The sequence below is a fragment of the Leptosomus discolor genome, chromosome 13 (assembly GCF_034619465.1).
Source record: "Leptosomus discolor isolate bLepDis1 chromosome 13, bLepDis1.hap2, whole genome shotgun sequence".
Taxonomy (NCBI): Eukaryota; Metazoa; Chordata; class Aves; order Leptosomiformes; family Leptosomidae; genus Leptosomus; species Leptosomus discolor.
The window spans coordinates 22,043,704-22,067,534 of NC_141403.1; the positions used below are offsets into that span (position 1 = coordinate 22,043,704).

The following is a 23,831-nucleotide window of genomic DNA, read 5'->3' on the forward strand; positions in this document are numbered from 1 at the left end:
AAAACCCTGGAACACCCCCGCACGGCTCGATGTGGCTATCAGCTCTCCTTCCTCCTCTCACATCACAGGCAGCACAAGCAAAGGCCACGTTTTATTCGCAGGTTTGTTCCCCCCCCCCGCCCCCCAACTAGAAGCGGTACTTGTGCCAGAAGTGACAATTCTCCCGCTGCACATTCTTCCAACAGACCTTGTCCACACCATCTTCTTTCCACAAGACTCCAGGGCTGGGTGACAGGTCCCACAGGGCTGGCCAGGGGCACGCGCAGCCAGAGCCGGCGAGAATCCCGAGCAGCACACTCCTGAAACGGTCGGTATTACTGCTCACGCCAAACTGGAGAGCCACCTTTAGCATCTGTCTTCTCTCCCAGGGTGTGGAAGGACAGTTTTCTCTCAGTTTAAGATAAAACCAGAATTTCTTTGTAGCAGATAAGGATTTTTTTCTTTTCCCTGCCCCCCTCTTTTTCTTTTTCTTTTTTTTTTTTTAATAAAAAAGGGCTGAGAGACCAACAGCCACAGTGCTCCCCCCAGCTCCCCCAACCCCTGCAGCGTGCGCTCCACGCTGCCTGGCAAAGGAAAGGCCTCCCTGCTGCCCAAGCCTCGCTCGCTCCACTTAACCTGCCTCCATGTCCTGCCCCTCCAGCCCCTTTCTCCCGCAGCAGACAGGCTTGCAGAACAGGGATGGGCCCTTCACACGCCACCTTCAACCTGGCAGAGCATTTTCAGCTAGAAGCTCAAGCACTGTAAACTGCCTCAGAAGTCAATAAAAAGAACGGCCTGCTTCCATCTGCGCCTTGAAGCCACTGAAAAGCAGTAGCGAGGCTGGTTCAAGAGGAGGGATCAGAAGGCCCATTCTGACTCAACAGAGATTTTACAAGTCTCTGTCTGGCTGTTTTCCCTACTGCCTGCAAGCTGAAAACTCAAAGGGAGCTAAATAATAATTTTAAAATGTGGTAGCCCCATAAATATATCACCGCCCTCCAGGTTCCCTGCCCTGATCACTAGTAAACACATGTTAACACGTTCTCAACTCCCTGTTTTAGGGATAGAGAAGATGTATATTGTTCGATTACCACCACCAACAGGAGCCAAATGAATTAACATGTACGATGCAAAACACTACAAAGCTAATACAGCGGACAAAACTAAGAACATAGTGTACTTCTGATTACTGTAGAAGTACTCTTCATTAGCTAACATACATATCCTACACTGAAATGGAGAAGTGAGTAAAAGGAACAAAAGGACTTATTTTCAAATCACATGTGGTGGTCTCACAGTAAACCATCAGCAGAATATTTTATTTACAATCCCACAGTGGCCTGGATTGGAAGAGCCCTCTGCAGGACATCTAGTCCAGTCCCTTGTTCAAAGCTAACCTGTTAAAATATAAAACCAGAGGACATTTCACTTGACCAAGTGGTACTTCGGACCTTTCGGATCAAGAAACTGTAGATTTTCAAACTATGATGATGAACCAGCTTGACTACAGGTTACTGCGTGTACTACAATACTACATAAGCATAATGTTATTGCCCACATCATGCATTGATAAGAATAATCCCTTCAGCCCTTAACGTTTTGGAAGTTTAAGAACCAAAAGAAGGTGTGGGCAGGCTGTACCCAGGGCTAAACTGTAACAGTCGCTCTATCACCCGATGAACCCTCACCAGCCAGGGAGGGAAACCGGGGAAAAAACGAGAGCAGCCCCGTGGGCAGAAGTGCAACAGATTTAATGAAAACACCACCAATACCAACAGAGATGTACTCAGCCAAATGAACGTGCAGTTGTCACAACCGACCGGAGAGCAGTCCTCGGGAGAAGCCAGAGAAGGAGCAGGAGGAACCTCAGCAGGAACCTCACAGAAGCTCTCTCTCCTCAGTAAACCTTCCCCCTTCATAGTGACCATGACACGATGGTATGGGCTACACCTGTAGCTCACTCAGGTCAGCCACCCTGGCTGGTGTGAGACTGCTAACGGGCTGCCCAGCATGGCTGAGCCACGATTCTGTCCCAGCCAAACCAGGACAGTGGCATTCCCAGTGTCCCAAGCCTTTTGAAAAAATACTTTCTACAACGACCCTTCCAATACAGCCCTCTAAGCCTAGGGATGCTACTTATACTTATCACTGAATGTAAAATATTTCACTCAGTGTATCAAATGGCCTGGTGGAAAACATGTGGCTAATATGGAACAACCACTATACACAAACTCTCACAAACAAACTCAAAGGACAGAAACATTACCGGCCAGATAAGGTTTCCATTGTCAAAGACGCCATCTCTGATCTCTGAGAGGAAGCCTCCAGGAAGAAATTTTTCCTGTCAAGGTGCCAAATGACAAGCCTAGAAACTAAAATTCATCAATGGTTATCAAAAATTATAGACACTCTAGAACTGCTGGCTGCATTGCATGCTAAAAGTATTTCCTGAAACACAACTCACCCATCCACATTCCACGGCAGGTGTTTATCCCATTCTCCATCCCACGGGGGACCATGACCTGACAGGTAGACACTGTTCTTCTCACTTAACTGGTCTGACAAACAAGTTAAACTTGGAGAAAAATAGCTTCCAAACTGAATCAAGCTTGAAGTTCACTGTTTCTGTTTGAGACCTGCACAAGAGCTTGTACAGCTGAAAACATTCCCCCCCCCCGTCCAAGCAGTCTGTTAAAGGACATCACCTCTCTGCCTGCCAATCTTAGTCTCATCTTAAAAGAAGATAAAATATGTAAGTTCCAATCCAAAGCCTGGAATCAGCAGGAACCTGTTCAGCCATCATTGTGCTAACCAAAATTCTGGAAACAGGATTAAGTGCTACCACCCAAACAAGACCCCTCTCGTCCCCGAATGATGCCACCTACACAAAGAAAACAGCAGGGCAGCAGGCAAAAGAGCTGTCTACTTGGCAGATACACGTCATTCCACTTTCAGATAACAGTCAGACCCAGTAAGAACTCAGCATGAACTGTGCTGACTAAGAATGTAGACTGCAACTTGAAAAGGACCCCTGTGCTAGCATGAAGTAACAGGTTCTCCAGAGATCACACACACACACACTAATAAACCAGAAAGCAGGATTAAGACATGAGTCCTTGGCATTTCTTGGTGTCTGGACAGAACCAGCTTTTCTTTTTGTTTTTCTTCTCTTTTTATATAATAAACATTCCAAATACCTTACCTTTCTCCAAGAGGAAACTCAAGACAAACCATTTGAGGCAGGAATGCCAAGATGTCTAAAAACTGACTACTTGGTGCAATATTGGTATTTAATCAATCTAGATAAATGGTCCTTATGCAGATGCTCATTGTGGGAAAATAACGTAGGATTGACAAGGAAGACTGTAAACATGCTCAAGTGATGGCAGCTGGGGTGTCGAAAAACCACGCGTATCATACTAATTTTGTGTAGTCTCGTGTGTTGGCCAAGTAGAACACCTGTGTTAAGATAACACAGGCCTGTGATAGAGGCACCTTACTGAAGCTTGAGATTCCTGTCCATGCAGCTTTTGCATTACCTATTACATCGTCTTTATCTCAACCCCTGAGTTTTCTCCCTTTCACTCTTCTGATTCTCCCCGCCACGCCGCTGCAGGGGAGTGCGCGAGCGGCTGGTGGGGCTGAGCTGCCGACCCGAGAAAGTCCACACCACTGGGACAGCCACGTTATTCCCTGTGGCCTTAGTCCGACTACAGATGGTATGTCTGTAGTTCATGGATGGAGCAATACACCTGAAATCGGCTTAAGGCTTGGAAGCCTCATACTTTATGTCTCGCCCATGCAGACAACGTCAGCCTCTTCCCCGACCGTCGCCGAGTTCACCCATGTTTCCCACGAAAACAAACAGCTGGTGAACACTTCACCCTCACGCACCTCACCGCTGGTCTCTCACGTACAAACCTGCTACGTGCCATGCACTGCCAGAGCAACCTGCCCACCTGGATCCCTCTCCACAGCAGCTCCAAGTCTACGGACAGACTTACTGCAAGTCTCCCTCCTTGCTCCCCCTCACAGCCGTGTGCCCCAGTTGCCTTCGGCACAGGGGAATCAGGGAACAAGAGAAAAGCCAATACTGCGCCGTGGCCAGGAATGTGCTTTCACACAGAGCGCCATGTTCCACCCTGTAACAAGCACACAGGCGGGCAGTAAACATACTGGCCTCCTCCCAGCACCTCACTGGGTGCATGTGTATGTGTTTGAGTCTCTCATGCTACTGAAAGGGCAAACTACCAGAGGGCAGATCATAGTTGCACAGAGGCCTCAACAATCATAAACCATTATTTGGGTTCCTCTGTTCCCAGCTGTCTTTTCTAAAAGGAAAACGTCTCTCTGGAATATAGAGCTTAAGTAAATAAACTCATTCTTGCCGTTTATAACTTCTGAATAACACTAGCTAGGCCTGCAAAAAGGTATGCCCTCCCGCTGAGGACTTCCAGCACTTTTCAACAGGACAGAAAAGGCCACAGTACAACTTTTCATCTGAGGCCCATTAGCCTGAGGAACTGAAGAAAGATTTACACTAAATGGTACTTTGAAGCTTGAAAGAGAGCGTCTACTGAGAAACATAACACTGGACCCAGAAAACAGACTGACACAAACCTATTTTTCTCAAGTTTTCTGAAAGAAAAGTATTTTAGTATTGGTTTTGCAATGATTCAGGAAACAAATTCATCATGAAAATAAAAGAACAACCTTTTTAATTAAATGATTCCCTCCCCTTGTCTGCATCTTAAAAAAAAAGTTATCATTCAATACGCCAAAGAGTTCTAAGTTCCTTTAAAAAAAAATTAATAGTGTTCCATTTGGACTGAATTATTCTGAAATGTCTGAACAGTAACTTAGACCTCCAGCACAGACCCATACCTGGATAGACAAGATATCTTCCAGACTTCTGTTCGTTTCATCTGCAACATCAACTAAGAAACCAAAATTATGTATTAGGAAAAGAACCCCAAGGATTCTACAGTTTTCAACTTAAGTATTTACTTGTAACAAACTGAAAATTGCCACTTCATCCTTAGAATCTCCATTTCTTCATTTCTTTTGTCTCCTGAAAAGGTCTAAATAATGGTGCAGAGAAAGACAAGGGGAAATAACTGTTCCTACTGTACATAGAACTACACCCAAAGTGCCAAAGCAGCCAGGTGCCACTTCCTCAGGCAAAATAGACCTTAATTCTTCAACAACTAGAACTCTGTTAATAAACAAAAAAAGTCCTTTTGGTAACCTAGTTTCACAGAGACACACGTTACAATCCCCTCTCCTGGACACCCCCCCTAAAAAAATCCACAAAATCCTCTAAAATTAGTTTAACAAGGATACACATAATCCTGGGGAGAAGGGATCTAAAGCCCTCCAGGTCCATGTGCGGTCATGCACGAGCGGCAGCGGTGGCAGTGGCAGCCCAGCAGCAGCTGTGCTTTTGTTAGGTACGTAGCTGCAGCAGCCCTGCAGGGAATGCAGCGGTGCAGAAGTCACACGCTTCGAACGAAACCAAAGGGCTGCCACCACCAGCCAAGGGAAACCGTGTCTCTGCTCCGTCCTCAGCTCTGCTCAGGGTGTACGTTATTACAGGGCCCCGCAGAAAATCACAGCGCACGCCCGCACGCGTGCAAGCCAGACGCCCGCACGCGTGCAAGCCAGACGCCCGCACGCGTGCAAGCCAGACGCCCGCACAGAACCCCAGGAGACCAACCACTCTGAACAGAGGGAGCCAGAGAGCTGACTGAATGACCTTTACATCCTTCACGGCACACCTAAGCTATAGTGCTGTTCCAAAGAGTGCCAACGCTTAACTTAACTCGGGGCATCGGCTGGCTCATGGTACGTAAAGCATGTGGACAAAAAAAGAGGTGAAAGTGTGAATTATTCACCAGGCAGTCACACTGCCAGTGTAAACCATGCAGCAGATAACTGCACCTGCTCAATATCTTCTCTTCGTTATTATGCAGATACTAACTCTGTGAAGTTAACTACACAGATGCTGTACATTTTTTTTCCTCCCAAAAACTTAGTTTTAAATATTTTTTAACAGCTATTTGGTGAATCTAAGTTTTTGTCATTTTATTACTACTGGTTTAAAACTTGATATTACTTGGACAACTCTTTGGTTGGGCTAAAAGCAAGGTTCAGGGTTCAGTAATACGGCAAGTCTTAAAACCAGCTTCAGAGGAGGAAGGAAAACCCTTGTGATCTACTATAAGAGTCCTTCAAAATGTTTAAACATTTACTTAAAAAAAAAAAAAAATCAAACCAGTCCCATTCACTTGCCTGCCACACCAAGGAGACCACTCTGAACACCTTCAAAAGACACAGCCTCTTTGGAGCAATGCCTTGTTCCGTGTTCTCTTACCTCTGCCCCAACAATCTCCAACACGCAGAGGGCACGCGCACTCGCTGGCTCTCCCTCCAGGAAACTTGTATTTTAGTGTAACAGATTAAGACATCGATCCACATTTGTTCTAAAACACCTCATCAAGAAAAAACCAAACCAACATCACTCAGCTGCTGCTTTGCTCACCTCAGCGGCAGCCATCAAACGCTAGCCGGCGCTAGGCAGAACTAGATACTTGCATCATAAAACAAAGGGAATAAAGCATCGTTCCTTCAGAACTGGATACTTAATCCTTTTTAATCCTCCCTTTGCCCAGAGAAAGGGGAATAATTTTATTTCTGTATGAAATCAGGAAACCTACACTCCGGGGCCCACCATACTATAAATGATATTTATTTTACTTAGGTCAGTGAAACTGCAGCAACCTTCCCCCACACCCTCAACTTCCCTCAGCACTGACTGCTAAGTCAGTTTTCAGAGTCATGTGCCAGATAAAGGCTTTTTTCAGGTAACGTGTGGAAAAACAGTGGCATTGAGTGGTTTGTTAGATTACTGACAATAACACAGACCTAAAAGCAACCCCAGGGAGCACAGCAGGAGCTCAGTTGCTATTCAAAGAAAGGCATCAAACAAATGCCTCTGTATTTATCTAACAAGCTCACCTGACATTCATTGGTAGACCAACACATTTTCAGATTAATGGTTCTACAAGAAAATAATGTTTACTATGTAACCAGAAAAAGAAAGTAATATAATGGTTTCTGAAGCCTAAAAACATACTGAAGAATATTTTTTACACCACTGAAATAAACAGGGGAAATGAAAAAGCCAATCTGTTCTTCTTCAACAAAAGTTTAATCCAAATTCACTAAAAGACGTTGTGAGAATCCACTACCACGTGACAGTACAGCAAATACTCCCCTTACCTAACCTCCAAGTGAGCTTCCCCAGAGCTGCAGCAAAGCCCAGCACTGCAGGACACCGCTCAGTTAGGCCCTCCGTGAGTTGAAGTATGACTTACGCTGTGACGTAAAGCACCATCCCACTCCTTGAACCACCAGGATACACTTCTGTATGTACTTTACACACAAACACCTCAAAACATTTCTCATTTGTTTACACCAGGAGCAATCACCCCATTCAGACTTGTCCAGCCCAGTCTTTAAACTTCTGAGCGGTAGTGTAAGACTGTCCTGTTCCTTAGCGATAATTCAATTCATGCCATTTTGCTAAGCAATCCCAAAATGAAGTTCAAGTAACGTTTATTAACTAAATGTTTCAGGCTTAAATCAGCTGGATTAAGAGGTATGGTGCTATTTTCTACAAAACTCAGCTTTTTACCCTATCAAACTACCAAGCCAACGACTTTTCAACCAAAGACAGACAAGGAAAAAAAAAAAAAAATCTTAAATGAGTAAAAGGTCACATTAAGTAACTTATTTCTGTTTAATTTTAACCACTTAAAGCATTTTTAAATAATCCACTCAATCACAGCTAGGAGCTCTGACACTGTAAATAAAGCATTGCTGAATACCAGTAAAAGACAAGAGGAATACAGGCACAAGGAAGACAGGACTGCTTAAAGTTTACATTCCATTGGTTAGTGTTGCAAGCCAGTAAGAATGACTACAAACTACAATTAAAGACAAAGAGAAAACCAAAATAGTTTTATTCCAAGTCCAGAAAAAACGCTTTGAGAACACAAAAGGAAAAGGTGCTTTGCAAAATACTGGTATCGGACCAATAAAGGTAAATTTCCCAAAGGGTGTATTTTGCCCCTAAATCTGAAAGGGGAGATATGGAAGATGAATCATTAGAAGAGAGTCTTTAACCTTAGCAGGAACGGTCTTATGGCCTCAAGAAAGCACTCAGGTTAACATCACTCTCCGGCAGTGTTTCTCAGAGCTAACTCCAGTTTAATTAACTGTGCGTGTTGGCAAATACAGGAGACTCTCCTTTTGCACCAGTAACATTCTGCTTTACCCTGTATTTTTGCAGCTGACCCTTTGCTAACTCAAGAATTGCAGCAGAGCATAACTAGTATCAATGTGAGACTCTGAGTCAGTTCCATTAAAATCAGCCTACAAGTTACTACGGGGAACTTCTGGGTCTCCAGTTGGTACAACTTCCTTAATGCAATACCCCAACTAATTTAAAACAAAATTGCCATGACTTGGCTAAAACTGCCTTTTCAACTACTGAGAGTTTAAAATACTGCAAAGCTGGTTTTCACCTACTATCTCCTCTTCCCTAGGTAAATTAAAGAGCATAGAGTCCTACTCTGAAACTGAAGACTCGAAGCTCTCACCTGAAGTGTTACTAGTTCCCAAATGATGACTTTGAGGCTGTTCTAATTGAAGAGGGGAACAAGCCAGAAAATGTCACAAGGATGAAGGCATTTTGCTTGAACAGCAAGCATTGTGGGAAATGCCTTATCTAGCACTCTGAACAATGCTGAAACATACTCCTGTATTTCTCACAGTTTACTCCAGAGTCAGAGCTGGAAGAGGAGGAATACGAGTCTGAAAAGATGGATCCCTGTATTATGTAACATTTTGGTTGTCTAGCTTGGGGAAGGAAAAAGGAAGATAACTTTAAGATACACAACGTGGTAAATTCAACTGTCTTCAAAAATCTGGTTTCTGAAATAGAGCTAAAAGCAGCTTTTCCTCTATTAAAATTAAAAGTGGGGAAGGGAAAATTAAAAAAAAAAGCATGCACCAAGTTTTAGTATGTCAAGAAAAGGTAACACAAAAATTCTCTACAGAAATGATCATGCGGTCATTTCTAAAAATGGTTACAAAAAGTAGCAAAGCACGAAATACGCAGTTGAGAGGACAACTCCATGCAGAATGGGTTTGTACAGTACATACCCAGATAGGATCTCTTGGGAGGTGCTTTGATTTCTTCATCCTTACTATCTGCAGCTACATAAAAAACAGTTGAGGAAAATAAAAGGAAGGAGAGACAAACAGACTTGTATGATTAAATGCAACAGTGGGTCTTTTAGTTACAGTTTAGTCAGTTAGTACATTTTGCTTATAAAAAAAATAATCAGCAGCGTACCTAGAGGAAGAAAATGAAGACTTAAAAACAGCGAACCAAGACAGCTTAACTGTTCCTGTATACACTTTTCAGGATCAGAGAAAACAAGTTGTCACCTCAGCAACACCGAGCGTGGACATATGTGTGTATAATCAGCTAAGACAATAACAGTTGCCTTGCCTCCTGTGGCAAATGCTGTTCTAAAATAGTTTCAAAAAGCCTGAGCTTAAGCCAGTCATATCAAAAAGGACAGAGCAGACCTCATCTGCAATCATTCTGCATGCTAAATCTTCTCACTCCAGCCTTCTTCTGTCAGTTGAAAACCCTGTATTACGCAAGAGTGCTTTCCAGTGCCAAAACCAGAGCTCTTCAAGGGATCAGAGTGCTATAATAGGATACAGGTTCTAAAGCAGGCTAAGACAACCAGCAGTTGGAAGGAAGACAAAACTGCACGAGTGACTAGAGGAAATCACCTTCACGTGAAAACACAGGAGCCCGTGTTCCTGTGAAGGAGCCTGGGTGGTACTGGGATAAGAAGAGACGTCCAGGAGCCCGTTTTTAACAAACACCATCCACTGGTTTTCAGTACAGTTCATCCACTCAGCATGCTCAGAATCATTGAAGGCGCTCAAAAGCTGTCACAACGTCTTGGGCATAACGGAAATCAAATCCTTGTGTGAGAGAGGTTGGGGAAAGCAGGAGAGGGTTGTTTGTACAGTGTCTGTCTCTGCAAGAATATGAAGAGACTGCTCTGGCCTGCCAACATTTTCGAGAGCTGATCAGGCGTTTTTAGCTGTCTGTATCTGTACGCACCTTGCTTCAGCCTCCTCCCGATTCTCCAGTCAACACATGGCACATGCACATTTTGCTTTTCAATCTTTAGCTCTCCAGCGCGGTAGCACCATCATGCCCCAGAAATACTGCAATGCTTTGAACAAAACCAACTGTAACAAAAGAAACTATCGCTGCGCCAATGACACAGCATACATAGAGCTGCACAGACACCAATTTAAAAGTGGGAACTTCATAAGGAGAGCTATTGTTACCACAACAATGGCAGCACCAGGAGATCTGCATTAAAGCAGTCAAGATGTAATTAAAGTGGCGTGAAATAAAGGTTAAAAGATAAGGAGGTATTGTTCATGCCTGCCGATTTAATCTCCTTCACATAGCTTTCAAAGTATTCATATGCAGGACAGAGAACTGTCTTATCATTGGAGCTTTTAAAATAAAGTCAGTGGGTTTTGTTGTTTTGGGTTTGTTTGGTGGTTTTTTCCAATTCAGAACAGTTAAAAACAGTCTATACGGTCAAAGTTTTAAAAATAATACTAGTTGGATATATAAAGAGGACTTACTCTGTCTCCAATCATGTAATTGAAGGACAAAGTTTATGTACCCGTAACAGAAAGTCAGAGAAGGCAGCAGCAGCACAAGATGGGCTCTGCCACTTTCAACTTCCACATTTCAAGACTAGAAGGCAGGGGAGGAAATCCCATAATTGAGAAATAACAGAGAAATCATCAAACACTAATGCAACGAGTCCAGGGAGACTGTATTTTTCATGCTATGATAGTTACCCTGTAAATGAAAGTACAAGCATTTCAACTGAATGGCTTTATGTCTAGGTTCTGAATAGCTATTGATATGTATTTTAACCCAGTAACACCACAAAACAGACTAGAGAACAAGCTTGTCAGGATTAGGAGAGATTGCTGCTTAATGCTTCAAGAAATTTTAAGTAGATTCCTTCTGAACTAGCTATTACTTAAGGGACCTTATCTGAGAATAATAAAAAAAAAAAAAAAAAAAGAAAAAGGCAGGCAACTCCCAAATAATTCAAAACACACAGATAAACATATACTAATGTGACTGGGGCGGGGGGGGAATACCACATTTAATAGCAATACAAGAAAATAGCAAACTCCCTTCCACTGAAATATACTATTGTATTCACATTCCAAATATTTTGTATTATTTTGCAGAAACATTCAGAGGGAGGATAGAAATTAAAGAAGAAAAATGTTTAAATTGAAGACTGGCCATGTGAGAAATACTAAATTATATTATCGTTCAGAAATTATGCACCTTCCCCTCAGGATTCTGTAAGGTTAATCAAAAACACTGACTTCAAACCTGGCTTCTCACCGCCCCAGTAAGCTATGAGGAAAGAAAGTAAGTCACAGATTTATCAGCTTGCCTAGATCACCATAAAATTTAAGAGATAAGATTAGGCGTAGGATTAGAAACACGGATCTCGCTCCTACTCACACTGTGCCTGAAATACAACCTACCTTTCTGCCTCACTTGAAAGGAGCTCTCTACGCATTTATACGCTTAGTCTGAGCCACCACATTATAGCTGGCCTTACTAAAAATCAATCACAGGTAAGAAAAAGATTTCAGCTGTTCTCAAAGTTCGTGGGAGGATGCAAGCTTCTCCATGAAAACGAATAACGAAGGTCCACAAGTAGGTAAAAATCAGTCTCTCCAGCCAATCGAACACATGACACACTGAGTTTCAGGAAAAAGGATCAAAGGACACAACACAACCTCGAGGAGTTTCCATTACCTGGCCAGGGAAAGAGCGATGATCCTTTAGAAGACCATATGTTTAAAGAGGGCTAGCTACTAAACTGAATAGCCTCCCTTTTTGTCCAAAGGCTACCGAAGGAGCCTGCAAGAGTGTGTGTGTGTGTGTAAAGGTGCACGAGGATCATTTCCCCTCGGAAAGGGCAAACAGAGAAACCTTTCTGCCACCTCCCAAAAGACTAGTGCAGAGAGCAAAGGAGGGAGAAAGCACACATGCCCCTCCCAAATGCTTCCTGGATCTTAACTGCTGCTAAATCTGGCTGAAAGGAGTTTTAAAGCCATTCATCCTACCAGACCAACAACCCTTGTGAACACAGCAGCTCGTGTTTGGGAGCTGGAGTGCCGCTCCTCTGCCACGTGAGTTCACTTACCTGAGTGGTTTCCCACTACGCTCACCATGGGCAGGAAGGGGAGCAGCTCCCTGAGCTACCAGATAAACTAGCCCACTGCACAGCCAGCTCCTGCTGCCTTCGAGTGACGGCTGCGGAGATCTGGAACTGGCTCAGACCCTCGACTATTAGGGAGTGAGGGAAGGGAACAGACGGAGAGAATAAATTATATATCCATATTGGCAAAACAACTGACAAAAAGCTGACAGCATTAATTCTGTTCTTGTTGGTAATAAGCTGTAACAAAATGTTTTAAGTTAAAGTCAACAGAGAAACACAAAAACTACCCTTCTCACATTTCTTCTCTGGGGAAAAAAGCACAGACTTCTCACAGCGCTTGAACATTTTCGTTAAGTAAAGCATAATACTCTGGCCCCGACTGAAGTTATCAATGCCTAAAAATTAAAAAATAACCAAAATAAAATATATGTGAAAATTTCCATAAACCCCAACTAATCCCACACTAAAGCCCAAGGAAACAGTATACAAAAAGACAGTTTCGCAACTACGATATGACAGCACCTCCTATTTTGTCAGCAAATAACTCAGTAAGTAGAAAATAATGTACAAAAGAAAGTGTTTGCAATTGCAAAATAAAATTTCAGATAATAGTGTACGATCACACCTAAGAACTTGGTAGAAAGCACAGCTGAAGAAAATAACTTCTTAATCTGGCCAAGATCTTAAAAAAAACCCAGGCTAGCACAATGGCATAACATCCAGCTCTATACCCAGGGCGTGGTTCAAAATATGAAGGAGAACTCTGATTTCTAGACTGAACCAAGACTTGTCTGAAATAAAATTACAGCTTGACATATTTATCTGGAAAAAAGCAGTTGCAAAAAAGAAGTTCAGGAAATGCTACACTGAATTATCAAGAAAGGAGACCGGACCGCAATTCAGACAGAACTTTTGTCCAAAATTCAGTACACCATGCTTTCAAAAAGATTTATCCTGCAAAAGCCAGTTCCTGTCACTAACCTGCAAAAGAGCGGCGTTTTATGTTTAGCTCGTTGGACACACGTACTTCAGTGCACAGTTTCAGCATCAGTAACATAGTAATGATCATGATAATGCTTTGCCACAAAAGGGGGGATTCAAAACGCCTTCCAAACCTAAAAAAAAAAAAAAAAACAGGAAAAGAAAATATATAAAACATCTCAAAGATGACAAATATCACTTGTTACACAGTTACTTTCATTCTTTGATCCTATCTAAGCACCTGAAAAAGCAAATCCTAACAGTAACAGGTACAAAAGGCTGAGGAAGAGAAAGTCACCAGCCAAACCTAGATGCACATAGAGCAGCTCAGAGTCACCATCCCCTTACAGGAGTATGAGAACCTTATTACAACATCCCTGTGGTCTGACCCTAGAAATTCTGAAACCAGAAGCTTAAGGCTTTGTCTCCAAAGCCAGTAGCAAACCTATTATTTTGAAAGCAGAAGCAGATTCATTGAGCAGCCAAGGCAGTACAGACAGACCAGAGAGTTATGTTGCACTAATACCAGTTACGTGTCCTCTCCACATCCAGTCTGTAGATTTCACAAGGATTTCTGTGCAAAACTTACCTTTCTCCATTTTTCATTTTTAAGGTGAAGTCATAAAAACAACAGCACTTGCCCTACAAAGAAATAAATACCCACAGGTATTTGCTTGCTAGGTTTAATACAACATCTTCCTACAAGGCTGGGAAAGTATTCTGCTTCAACCGCCTCTAGACACCTGAGTGGAAAAAGCTGGTTGCAGAACACACCAATCAATTCATCAATTTGTGTCCAATTTGGACCAAGGCTGGGGGAAGTAATGAAGTCCAAAAGCTGTGGGATTCCAACACACGTAACTTGTCCTCCACTGCCCTCCCCCCTTGCCCCAATTTCATTTCTCCTCGCTCACAGATGATGCTTGGTTGGGACTACTGAGCCCTTCCTGCACATAACACAGAGAGACGAACTCAGATTGTGGCCAGTCTTGACCGAAGAGCTCACTCTTGGGTCCTTGCACAAGGTTATGCCCCAATAAAATGAGACCCTGCGGTGATGGCCAGTGAAGCTCCAAGCTCCTCTTCCTGCGTTACTTGATGAAAGCTCAGCAATCCCCACCAGACTCACTCAGGAAGCGCATCAGGGGTAAAGGGTGGAAGCTTTTCATATGCAGCCCTCAAAGCGTATTAGATTTACAATAGGAAGGCTGCACACACATCACAGTGCTCAGTTCTGCCAGGTTTCACACCCTGAAGACAAGAGAGGCTGAGGGAGGGATGTGGTGAAAACACATTGCTGTGCTCCCCAACTCCTTCAGCCTGCACCGTGAGGCACGCAAGCTTTCTGCATTTCCTCACAGCACATCATGCTGCCTCAGACCCCAGCCCCACAGGCATGTTAGCCATTGCCCTCCTCTTGACAGTTTTGGTTTCTAGCACCCTGGCAAAATTTAGTTTCTTACGTTTGAGCTACTTTCATGGTAGAGCCCCACATGAGTAAAAACCAGCGAGGTTCACCATCACACACTCTCACACAATTCTGCATATTCCCACTACAGCCATTCCACCAGAGATGTTTTCTTGTTACGAGCCAACTAACACAAAACAGGAGAGAGATGGTAAAGTCCTTGACTAGCTTCCTTGGAAATCCTCCTGTGCAGAACAGCCAAGCAGCCCACGCCAATGAAAACAGCCAACTATTTCCTGCCTAACGGCATACAGCTAAGGAGAAGTGCCCCACCACCACCTTAAGCCTCCGCACCGCTGCCAAAGGCACCACCAGTAGCTACTGGAAGAATAGCAGTTTCGTGTACCTTAGTCCCCCCTTTCTTTCTACTGTTGATGGATTTGCGGTGGGCACATGAGAGCCATTATCATAAGAGATTTGGAGGAAGCTATGAAGAAGGAAGTAAGGAACACAACTGATGCACGTAATCACAGGCAGCGTGCACTCTGGATAAGGTCTTCACTACACTAGGAGCTAAAACGGGAGAAGAACAAGTTTGGCAGAGCCTATGCCCTATGCCCACGATCCTAAAGCTCAGTCACCCTGTGCTGCTGACTGTGGCCCAGTTCCCCTGATCTACTGGAATTCACTACTGTTCCATTTGTCTCTTATTCAGGGAACGAGAAAAAAAATGGGAAAGACTTACTCAGAATTACAGAGCAGTTAAAACGGTTTACATCAGGTTTAGAAAAACCGTTTCTGATCACAAATACATTTGCATGTCAAAGTACAGTAATGCATTTAAGAAGGCCTGAGCTAGCAGCACGATAAGCTAGAAGCTATTATGATGGTAAATCCAGCTGCAGGTCACTGCAAGGTTAGTTTCTGCCCGCTGATGAGATTATTTGCCACTCAGTAATGGGTGCCTCACAGAAGTATTGCTTGCAGAATAAACACCCACCCACTACAAACACACATAAGCATGGCCACCTGCTGTCTGATCGTCACAATCTGCCATCACCACTGCCTTACTGGAAGTATTGCTGCAGATCCTCGATCCCTTAAAATTTGAAAAAAATGTAAAACAAAACTCACACAGGTAAACTGGAAATGCAAAATTTCTTACAGGAACTTCAAACAACGCACACCACCTGTAGATTTCTTTTTTTTACATCCCTCCAGTCAAAGACAATACAGGTTACACATCAAAACATACTCATGTGAAATACATCCCTCCAACACCACTCCAAGTCGAGCCTTGCAGGCAGCACAACCCTCTAAGCTAGGTCACACCTACAGGGAATCAAACAGCTGCCACGGGCACCGACAGGCAGAGCACACGGGACATGGCCTACATCACACTATCTGGACAAGACGGCTGAAGGGAACACCAGCGTCGAGGACCACTGTTGGGTTCTTGAAGCTTCAAAAGTAAAGCCAGAATACTCGTTTTGCTCAGGGTCACGGAAACAAACACCACTCCAAGCTGCTTACGGTGCCTTGCATTGGTATTAGGGCCTGCCAAAGCAACACTAATCCAGTTTAAGACGCCTCAAGCCAGCCTGAGCTGGGAGCACTGCACGATGCAAGCCCTGCAGCAGAGAGTGCTGTGCCATGGTGTTTGCTTTCTGCCTGCAGACGTTATCCCTTTGCCTAAGCAGGAGCTGGGAGGAGAGGAACATTAAAGCAGATTAGAAGAGCCTTAGGATACTAGAACAGGCTTGAGGAAAAGAACAACTTCGAAGTCCTGGGGATGAGAGGGTCACCATCATTATTGTGCATTTTCACCCCACAACTACAATGTTACGCAACATAAAGTGAACAACAGTGACGTGCAGTATTCAGGGAACTCAGACTTATAATAATACATAGTATTATAATCATGTCACACTACAAAGAGACAAAGGGTTTTTTGCTGTTTACTCAGTATTGTAAAAATGAAAGAACTTATTTTTTTCCTGTACTAGTCAAATGTGACAATAAAGGGGGGGAGGGTCTTACATTTCAGTAGTATTTCAACAGCCTTAAAACAATTAATGCACGTTCAGGGTGACAAAGACAAGGGGAGCAAACATCCAAGTCACAGCAGAGATTAACTATTGACAAATCTATGTAATTCTGTCCTTACGACTCAATCCTCTTACAATAACCCTGCTGTTCCAGCCCTGGGCCTACTCAAAACGGCCAACGCCAATTCTGCAAAAGAAGCCCAAACGGGACCAAACGCAAGAGGTTTGCGCATCTCTTCCCCCAAGATGTCTCAGAAAAGGAACTGACTGCTGTTGGTTCAATCAGATAAACCACCACCCTGACCGCACTGCTTCCTCCTGCACTCCAGGAGGCCATTTCGGCCTCCGCCGGCAGCTGCTGTCCCGGGGCAGGGCACGGGCCTCTCCTCCGCCTGGACACGGGCAGGCCCAGCATGGCACCGCCGCAGCTCACAGCGGCGGTTCCGCTCACTGCAAGAGTGGAAGCCACCATCGTTACCACAGGCCTCACCACTCTGGGTTGACTTTTCCAGCTCTTCGGGAAGTTATGGATTCTGGGCAACCTGGAAGGCATGGGGGGTACCGCACACCCCCCGGGGCCATGACGGATAGCCCAGGGCAGGAGCATGGCAGCTGTCTGAAAGACAGCCCGTACAACGGCAGAATTTAATCGGCAGGAAGAACAAGAAACAAACTAGTTTTACTGCAGGATCTCGATACAAGCTTCTCCTCGACGTGTAAACTTCCAGGACTTTACAGAGCACCCAAAACAAACTTCTCACTTGGGCATACAAAATCCTCCCTAGCTTTACTTTTTGTACAAAAGAGCAGTGCCTTTTATCATTGCTCTCCAACGTTTATAAAAAGGAGGAATTGCATAACACCTTTGCTCTCGATGCCTGAGCAAGATTCCACCAGCAGGCCATATATAACACAATCTTTCAAAGTTGTAGTCACTCTGTCAGCTTAGTTTATAGCATCATCCCACGTTCCCCACATGGTAAAAGCTGGCAAGATTCATTTTTGAAACAGAAGTCTTAAAAGCAAAAGTTTCTCCTTCCCACAGGAAGCCCTACAGGTAGGCATTGCTGACCCACCATCTGAAACGACAGGAACACCTGACAGCAGGGACCTGATCCACAAGGAGCGCTGTAGGCGCTACAGCAAAATAAATAAATATGTAGGAATCCACCCCAGACAACAGCAAGTCCAACATTTTCCTATAAATTACCTCCAGCTGCATACTTGTCTCAATAAACCTCTACTCGTAACAGGGAGCTTATTCCACTGACTCCAGCACAGAGCGCTCCCAGTTCTACTGACATTACAGTTTTCAGAAGCCACTTTGTTTCAGGTGAACTGATGTGGAATGGGTAGAGGGCTACCCTTGCTCAAAAATAACACGCTCCATGGCTTTCATCTTTTCCCTGACTGTCAGAACTTGTTTCCAGAGTTTGTCTTAAAGCAGCTATTTTGTGAGAACAACTCCAAAACTGGACAGTTTTATTTTCGGTTGTTGGGATTTCTATGGTTTTGCTGTATGAGGTTTAGGCCAGTGGCCCACAGAATCGCATCTCAAAAACTTTGAAAAGAATATTGTCTTCCTAGAAAACATACAAGCTGTATTATACTACTACATAAAGCATTTTATGGGCTGCAAAACTGAAAAAAAGTCCAAAGAATTCTGGGACTAGCAGGGAGCGTAAGTACTTTTGGCTGAACTTACTCAAGATACAAATAAAAATGCCTACTGCTGACTTCTAAGAAATCTGTAGTTCGCTTTCCTCTAGCTGTTTATTCTGATTTTAATATTTAAAAAAAACCCCAATCCATAATTTATCTCATCATAAGCTCTGTTTAAAAAAAAAAAAAAAGAATGGGGGAAGAGAGGGAGAACTCACAAATAAGTTCTTCTGTATCCTCCACCCCCAACTGATTACACAACTCTCACCCGCCTTCTTGTTCCTGTTCTTGATCATGACGATGCAAAGCTAGTCAGCTGGCAGGCTGCAGGCCACATCAACCATGAGGACGGGTCCATCTTGGTCACAATGGAGTTCAAGTGCCACGGTGCACTCTGAAGCTGGCCCACAACTTCAAAACAGCTTAGGACAGCCTAACCAGATGATTAACCACCCCAAAGCTCAAGCATCAGTAATACTCAGGGTATCCCTCAGGTATTTTAACAACCAGTCTTGAACAAGTAATCAGAGCTAACTCTAGCAAGTACAATAAGCCATCAGCTAACAAAAACGGTAACGAAGTGTTTTATTAAAAATGTAGAGGGGGAAAAAAAAATGATCAGATTTTTTGGAGCACGCCCTCTCTCTTCTCATGTACCAGAACTGAAGGCACTGAGTTCTGCACTGCCTCTTCACCCACAGCGCAGATCTTCTCCAGGCTGACCAGTCTAGAAGTTGATCTCAGTGGAGAGCGAGAAACAATGACCTCCGGGGTCTGGAGAATACAGACGGGAGAAGCAGTACTGACAATGGCAGGAGGACTAGAACAAAGAAGCAGCTGGTATCTATCATAAGTCATGACCAGCAGCTACACTGGCACCCCAAAATAAATGCTGCTTTAAAGCATTACATAAAGTTATAACAATAGATTATTACTAAAAATAAAGCTAACTTGATATTAAGTCTAGTCACGGCACAAAATCTGCTTTCCACACAGGTAACCAGAGACCCCATTGTGTGATGCAGTGAGCACTGACTGTCTACTTCTCAAAATTATTTTTTTTTTCCAGAATCCTCTTTAAAAGGGCTAAAGACTTCCCATACAGTCCACACAAGTTTGCAGGGTCAAATTTCTACTTTCTTTTTCCTAAACAAAACCCATGTCTGCACAAACAAAGCGAAATGGAACCACACCCAGTGCTATCCATAGGCACTCTTCCTTCTTGCAAACCAGCCCTCTCTCACCGCTTTTCCACAAAGTTCTGGTGTGTAACTCATTGTTGGAGCAGAGCAAGGCCAAACACACATAAGTGAAAGCCTAAGTGTCTCTTTAAAGATGACATTTTGAGACATGGTGAAGTAGAGAAGCATGAAAAATAACTTAATGGATCATGTGTTACTGTCATCACTCGAAAACAGAAGTTCTTTGAGCATACCCTGAAAATAAGGGACTGGGTGGGAGGAAGACAAAAGAAGAGAGGCACTGCACTGAGTTCTCTTGACTTTAAAAGGTGGCTTACCAGAGACAGTCTAATTGGAGGAAGAGAAATTGTGAAAACAGGTAACTGGGAGCAGGATTGTTACCCTTGATCTCAGCAGTACTTTGTTCATTGTCTACTGTCACAGCCCAATACACCAGCTGCAACTCTACTGACACATAAAACACACCAAGAAGATTAGGAAGTAAATATTCTCTTTGGAGGGGAGACAAAAGGTCAAACTTCACCTACTGCAAAACCAGACATTTAGGAAAAAAAAACAAACAAACAAAAAACACATAAACAAAAACCCCTCCCAGGTTAAGTGCAGTTTAAGAACACATGGAATCTGCCATTTCACAAATAGGAAATTAGGGAATTGCCCCCACAGGTGAGGTGAACAAAGTACAGTAGTGCCACAGGAAAGGGGGGACTGGGGCTGTTGTAAGTGACAGAGGTACAGAAAGACCAGCGCTACTCAAGAGTGAAAATACAGAGGAAACGTGGCACAGAAGGCAGGAACTGTCTGTTCCTGTTGCCTACATAACATTCCACTCTGTGAGCCCCAAATTCAAGAATATATGAAATTCAGGGAAAATCTGGAAGTAACAACAGAAACAAATTACAGAAATGTTTTTGAAGTTTTTTTTTAAAAAAAAAAAACACAACAAAAACACAAAACATGAGCCAGCTAAAGAAATAATTAAGGCCTGAAAAGCAACACTATTGGAACTTGAAAGTTAAAGTTTTTAAGGTTACCACTTCAAGCGCTTATTTTTGGATCAGGATGGAGGGGAAGTCGGGAGGGATGAATCTGGCACAAATCACATGCTTAATAACCAGGGGTAATGAATAGAAACTAAAACCTACTGAAACCAGCAGCTATAAGTCAGTAAAGTTTTCAGAGAAGAAACTCGGGTTAAGGTCTTGACTGGTTTGCTAAAGGGAAGTACGAGTAATCTTATCGACCGGTACTTTGAAAGTCAGATTGGGGAAAAATTATACACAAACAAAATTACTTGTAGGAACAGTTTGTTCCAGCAGAAGAATGGATTGAATTATTTAATGAATTTAAAACAAAAGAAACAATTCCCTCCAATGAATATTACATACACAATAAAAATAATTCTGCTGTTTATGTCAAATTATCTGGAGTGCTGTGTCCCAGATAATACATCAACCGTAGGTGACATTAAACAACTAATGCAAAAACTGAATTGCCAAGCTGCTCTACGGGTGCATTTTAAACAAGTTCACAGAAATCAGACGCTCCTGCTCTGCTGCCTTCCTTTAATCATCCATATGCCCCAATGCTGCTTTCACGACTTACTGGTGTTTATAATGAACTACCAGGGATGCCTGATCTTGATACGCAGAGAAGCAAAACATTCTCTCGCAGGGAACACTGAATTATCATCTGCAAGGCTTCTTTTCTGTCTTTCAGTTCAACAGAACTAGAAAGAGACAATTCATTGCAAGTGCAGGCAGAAAGGATCCTGCAGGCTCACGCCTGCAACGCTTCCCCACAGCAGTGGCTGCCCCACAAGCCAGCAGCGTGCCTTGCACACCCCCCTAGCCAGGCACACCTAAGCATGTGCGTGCTGCGGGAAGCCATTCCACACCATCACCAAGCTCCACGACCAGAGCCTACGCAGAGCTAGCCCATGTCAGAGGGTGATACTATTACGTGGCTTAAATACTCACAGTTAAAAACTACATAATCTTGTCAACAGAACTGCATTCTCTCTCTTTTGAAGCACTGATAAATCTTTTAACATTGACATCAATTATAACTTTTCATTACTTGTAGTATTTAATCTTTTGCCACATATCTTAACTAGATATACTTAAAATCAACTCAACTCAAAGATCTCTCAGTTCTTCCATAGCCTAAGTTTCATTTAACAGATGTACTCGCCTGGGTTACCCAGAAACTGCCGGCATCTCCACTCAGGTGCAAATCATTCATGTATTTCAACTACCTCCAGTGAAACAAAAAATTAGACAACTTCTACTTCTCCAACTGTCAGCTCGGGCTTTTCACTTCTCCCCCTGCCAGTTCCTCTGCTTCCCTTCTGCTCCCTGCTTTCTCCAACAGCTGCTCCATACACTTCTCCCCAGGAAAACACAGGTCCAATGCAACAAGTAGCTCGGGTCTAGTGCCGACTCCTCAGTCGGACTGCCAGCTTGGTCTTGAGAGAGGGTCTCCTGTTTTCTCCTCTCCAGCACAGCACTCGCATTTTGCTGTAGAAGAATCCAGGAAGCTCCTTATACTTAAAGAGCCAGAGGAGCTTTAAAAAGAAACTGGAAACCAACAAAAGAATGTGGCCTGTTACCCATCAGTTCTTTGTGGACTACAAAGCAGCATTTTGTAGTCAAAATATTCTTAGAGTAACTGTTCTTGGCTGCAGTAATCTCCCAGGCTATTTGATCTTTGGTTTCTCAAGTACATTCCCAGTGCTGTAACATCTATGTTATAAGAACCAATTAGGAATATACGTTAATAAAATTCACGGAAATCTCGCCCTAGTAACATTTTCTTTGACCAGCAGCACAAGATCTAAATATGGAAACGAATTCACCTTTAAATATGGAAAGTGGTGTTGAAAACAAAAAGAATTTGCTTTGAAAGACAGACCACCTTTTGCCTGCTTATCAAAGAATGAATGTTTTCATCCGTAGCCGTGCACAGAGTTCCAGAAGTAAACCCCCTCTGAAGCCACCTGGCATCCCGGGAAAACGCAAGGACGCATGGCAAGTGTCCCAGTGCCGTAATAATGTTCTAGGTGCTGGAACAAGCATGTGGGACCGCGGCCTTTGCTCTGAAAAGGGAGCAGGAGGAGCAAGAGAAACGTAAAATACGGTCAGCCACAAAAAAGATCTGACTTCGAATAAACCTCTTTTTTTCACCGACGAGTTAAAAAGTTGCACTTCGGAACACGGGAGCACTGACAATCCGACCTGGCGAGGCCACAGGCAGCGCTCCTGAGCCCCCTTCGCTCCCCCCGCTCACGGGAAGGCAGCGCTCTGCTCTTCAGGAGCGGGGAAGAAGTACGTAAACCCCATTCTTTCCTCAAATATTCCAAACCAAAGCTTTACAACGAGGAAGAAGAACCTTCAGCCAGCCAGCCACACCACCCCCCTCCCCGAACCAACTCACCAGAAAAGTATCCGCAAGATGTTGGCGACCAGCAGCACCAGGCACACGTAGGTGGAGAAGCCCTCCGCGTTCTGCGTCCGCCGGATGTCTCGGTACTGGGGGATGTAGGGCACCACGCCGCCGAACACCATGGCCCCCGCCGCTCCCCACGACACCAGCTGCCGCACCGGCACCAGCAGCCACTCCAAGCCCCCCGCCTCCATGCCGGGGGGAAGCGGGGAGGCTGCCCCGGGGGCAGTCACGCTGAGGGGTCGCCTGTCCGCTGCAGCTCGCCGGCGGGGGGTCGCCTTCAGCCACGCACGGGATGCGGCACCATGACCGAGCCGCTCTGGCGGGGGGCAGCACCTGCCGAGGGGACGGGGCGTCAGCCCGGCTCTGCCGCGGGCCGCCCCCAGCCGGACGCCGGCGAGCCGAGACCACCGCCTTGCCGCGGGCCGCCCCCGCAACACAGCGCGGCGCTCCCGCCCTCGCACCGGCTCCCTCGCAGCCGGGAACCCCGGTTCCGGCACGGCCCGGGAGCGCCAGCCGCCCGCTGAGAGGACTTCCCGCCCACGACCGGGGGCGCCTGGCTGCGGCGCGGCGGGCAAGGAGCGCTCGGACACGCCGCCCCGGCTGCTGGGGCGTCCCTCTGAGGGGCCTCCCGCTCCCGCCCCCGCCCGCTCCCCGCCGCGCCCCGCTCACCCGCGGCCGCGCCGGCGCGCCCACCGCTCCCCACCTGCTCCGCGAGCTCCGCCCGCCG

The 23,831-nt window shown here is 44.7% G+C and overlaps 1 protein-coding gene across 3 annotated transcripts in view; it reads right to left on the reverse strand.

The window, feature by feature from the left end:
- The window catches only part of SLC66A2 (solute carrier family 66 member 2), a 65,251-nt gene extending 41,944 nt beyond the window's left edge, over nucleotides 1-23,307 (reverse strand). Inside the window, exons 1-4 of one of the 3 annotated variants that reach the window (XM_086472655.1) lie at nucleotides 23,093-23,295; nucleotides 13,338-13,471; nucleotides 9,208-9,261; nucleotides 8,643-8,684 (exon numbers count right to left, since the gene is read on the reverse strand). In XM_086472655.1, the coding sequence (XP_086328781.1) occupies nucleotides 8,643-8,684; nucleotides 9,208-9,261; nucleotides 13,338-13,471; nucleotides 23,093-23,295 (433 nt within the window). Of the gene's footprint in view, nucleotides 1-8,642; nucleotides 8,685-9,207; nucleotides 9,262-13,337; nucleotides 13,472-23,092 lie in introns of all 3 variants that reach the window. The other 2 variants (XM_086472657.1, XM_086472656.1) reach the window with 2 other exon arrangements.
- Nucleotides 23,308-23,831: the final 524 nt, after the last annotated feature.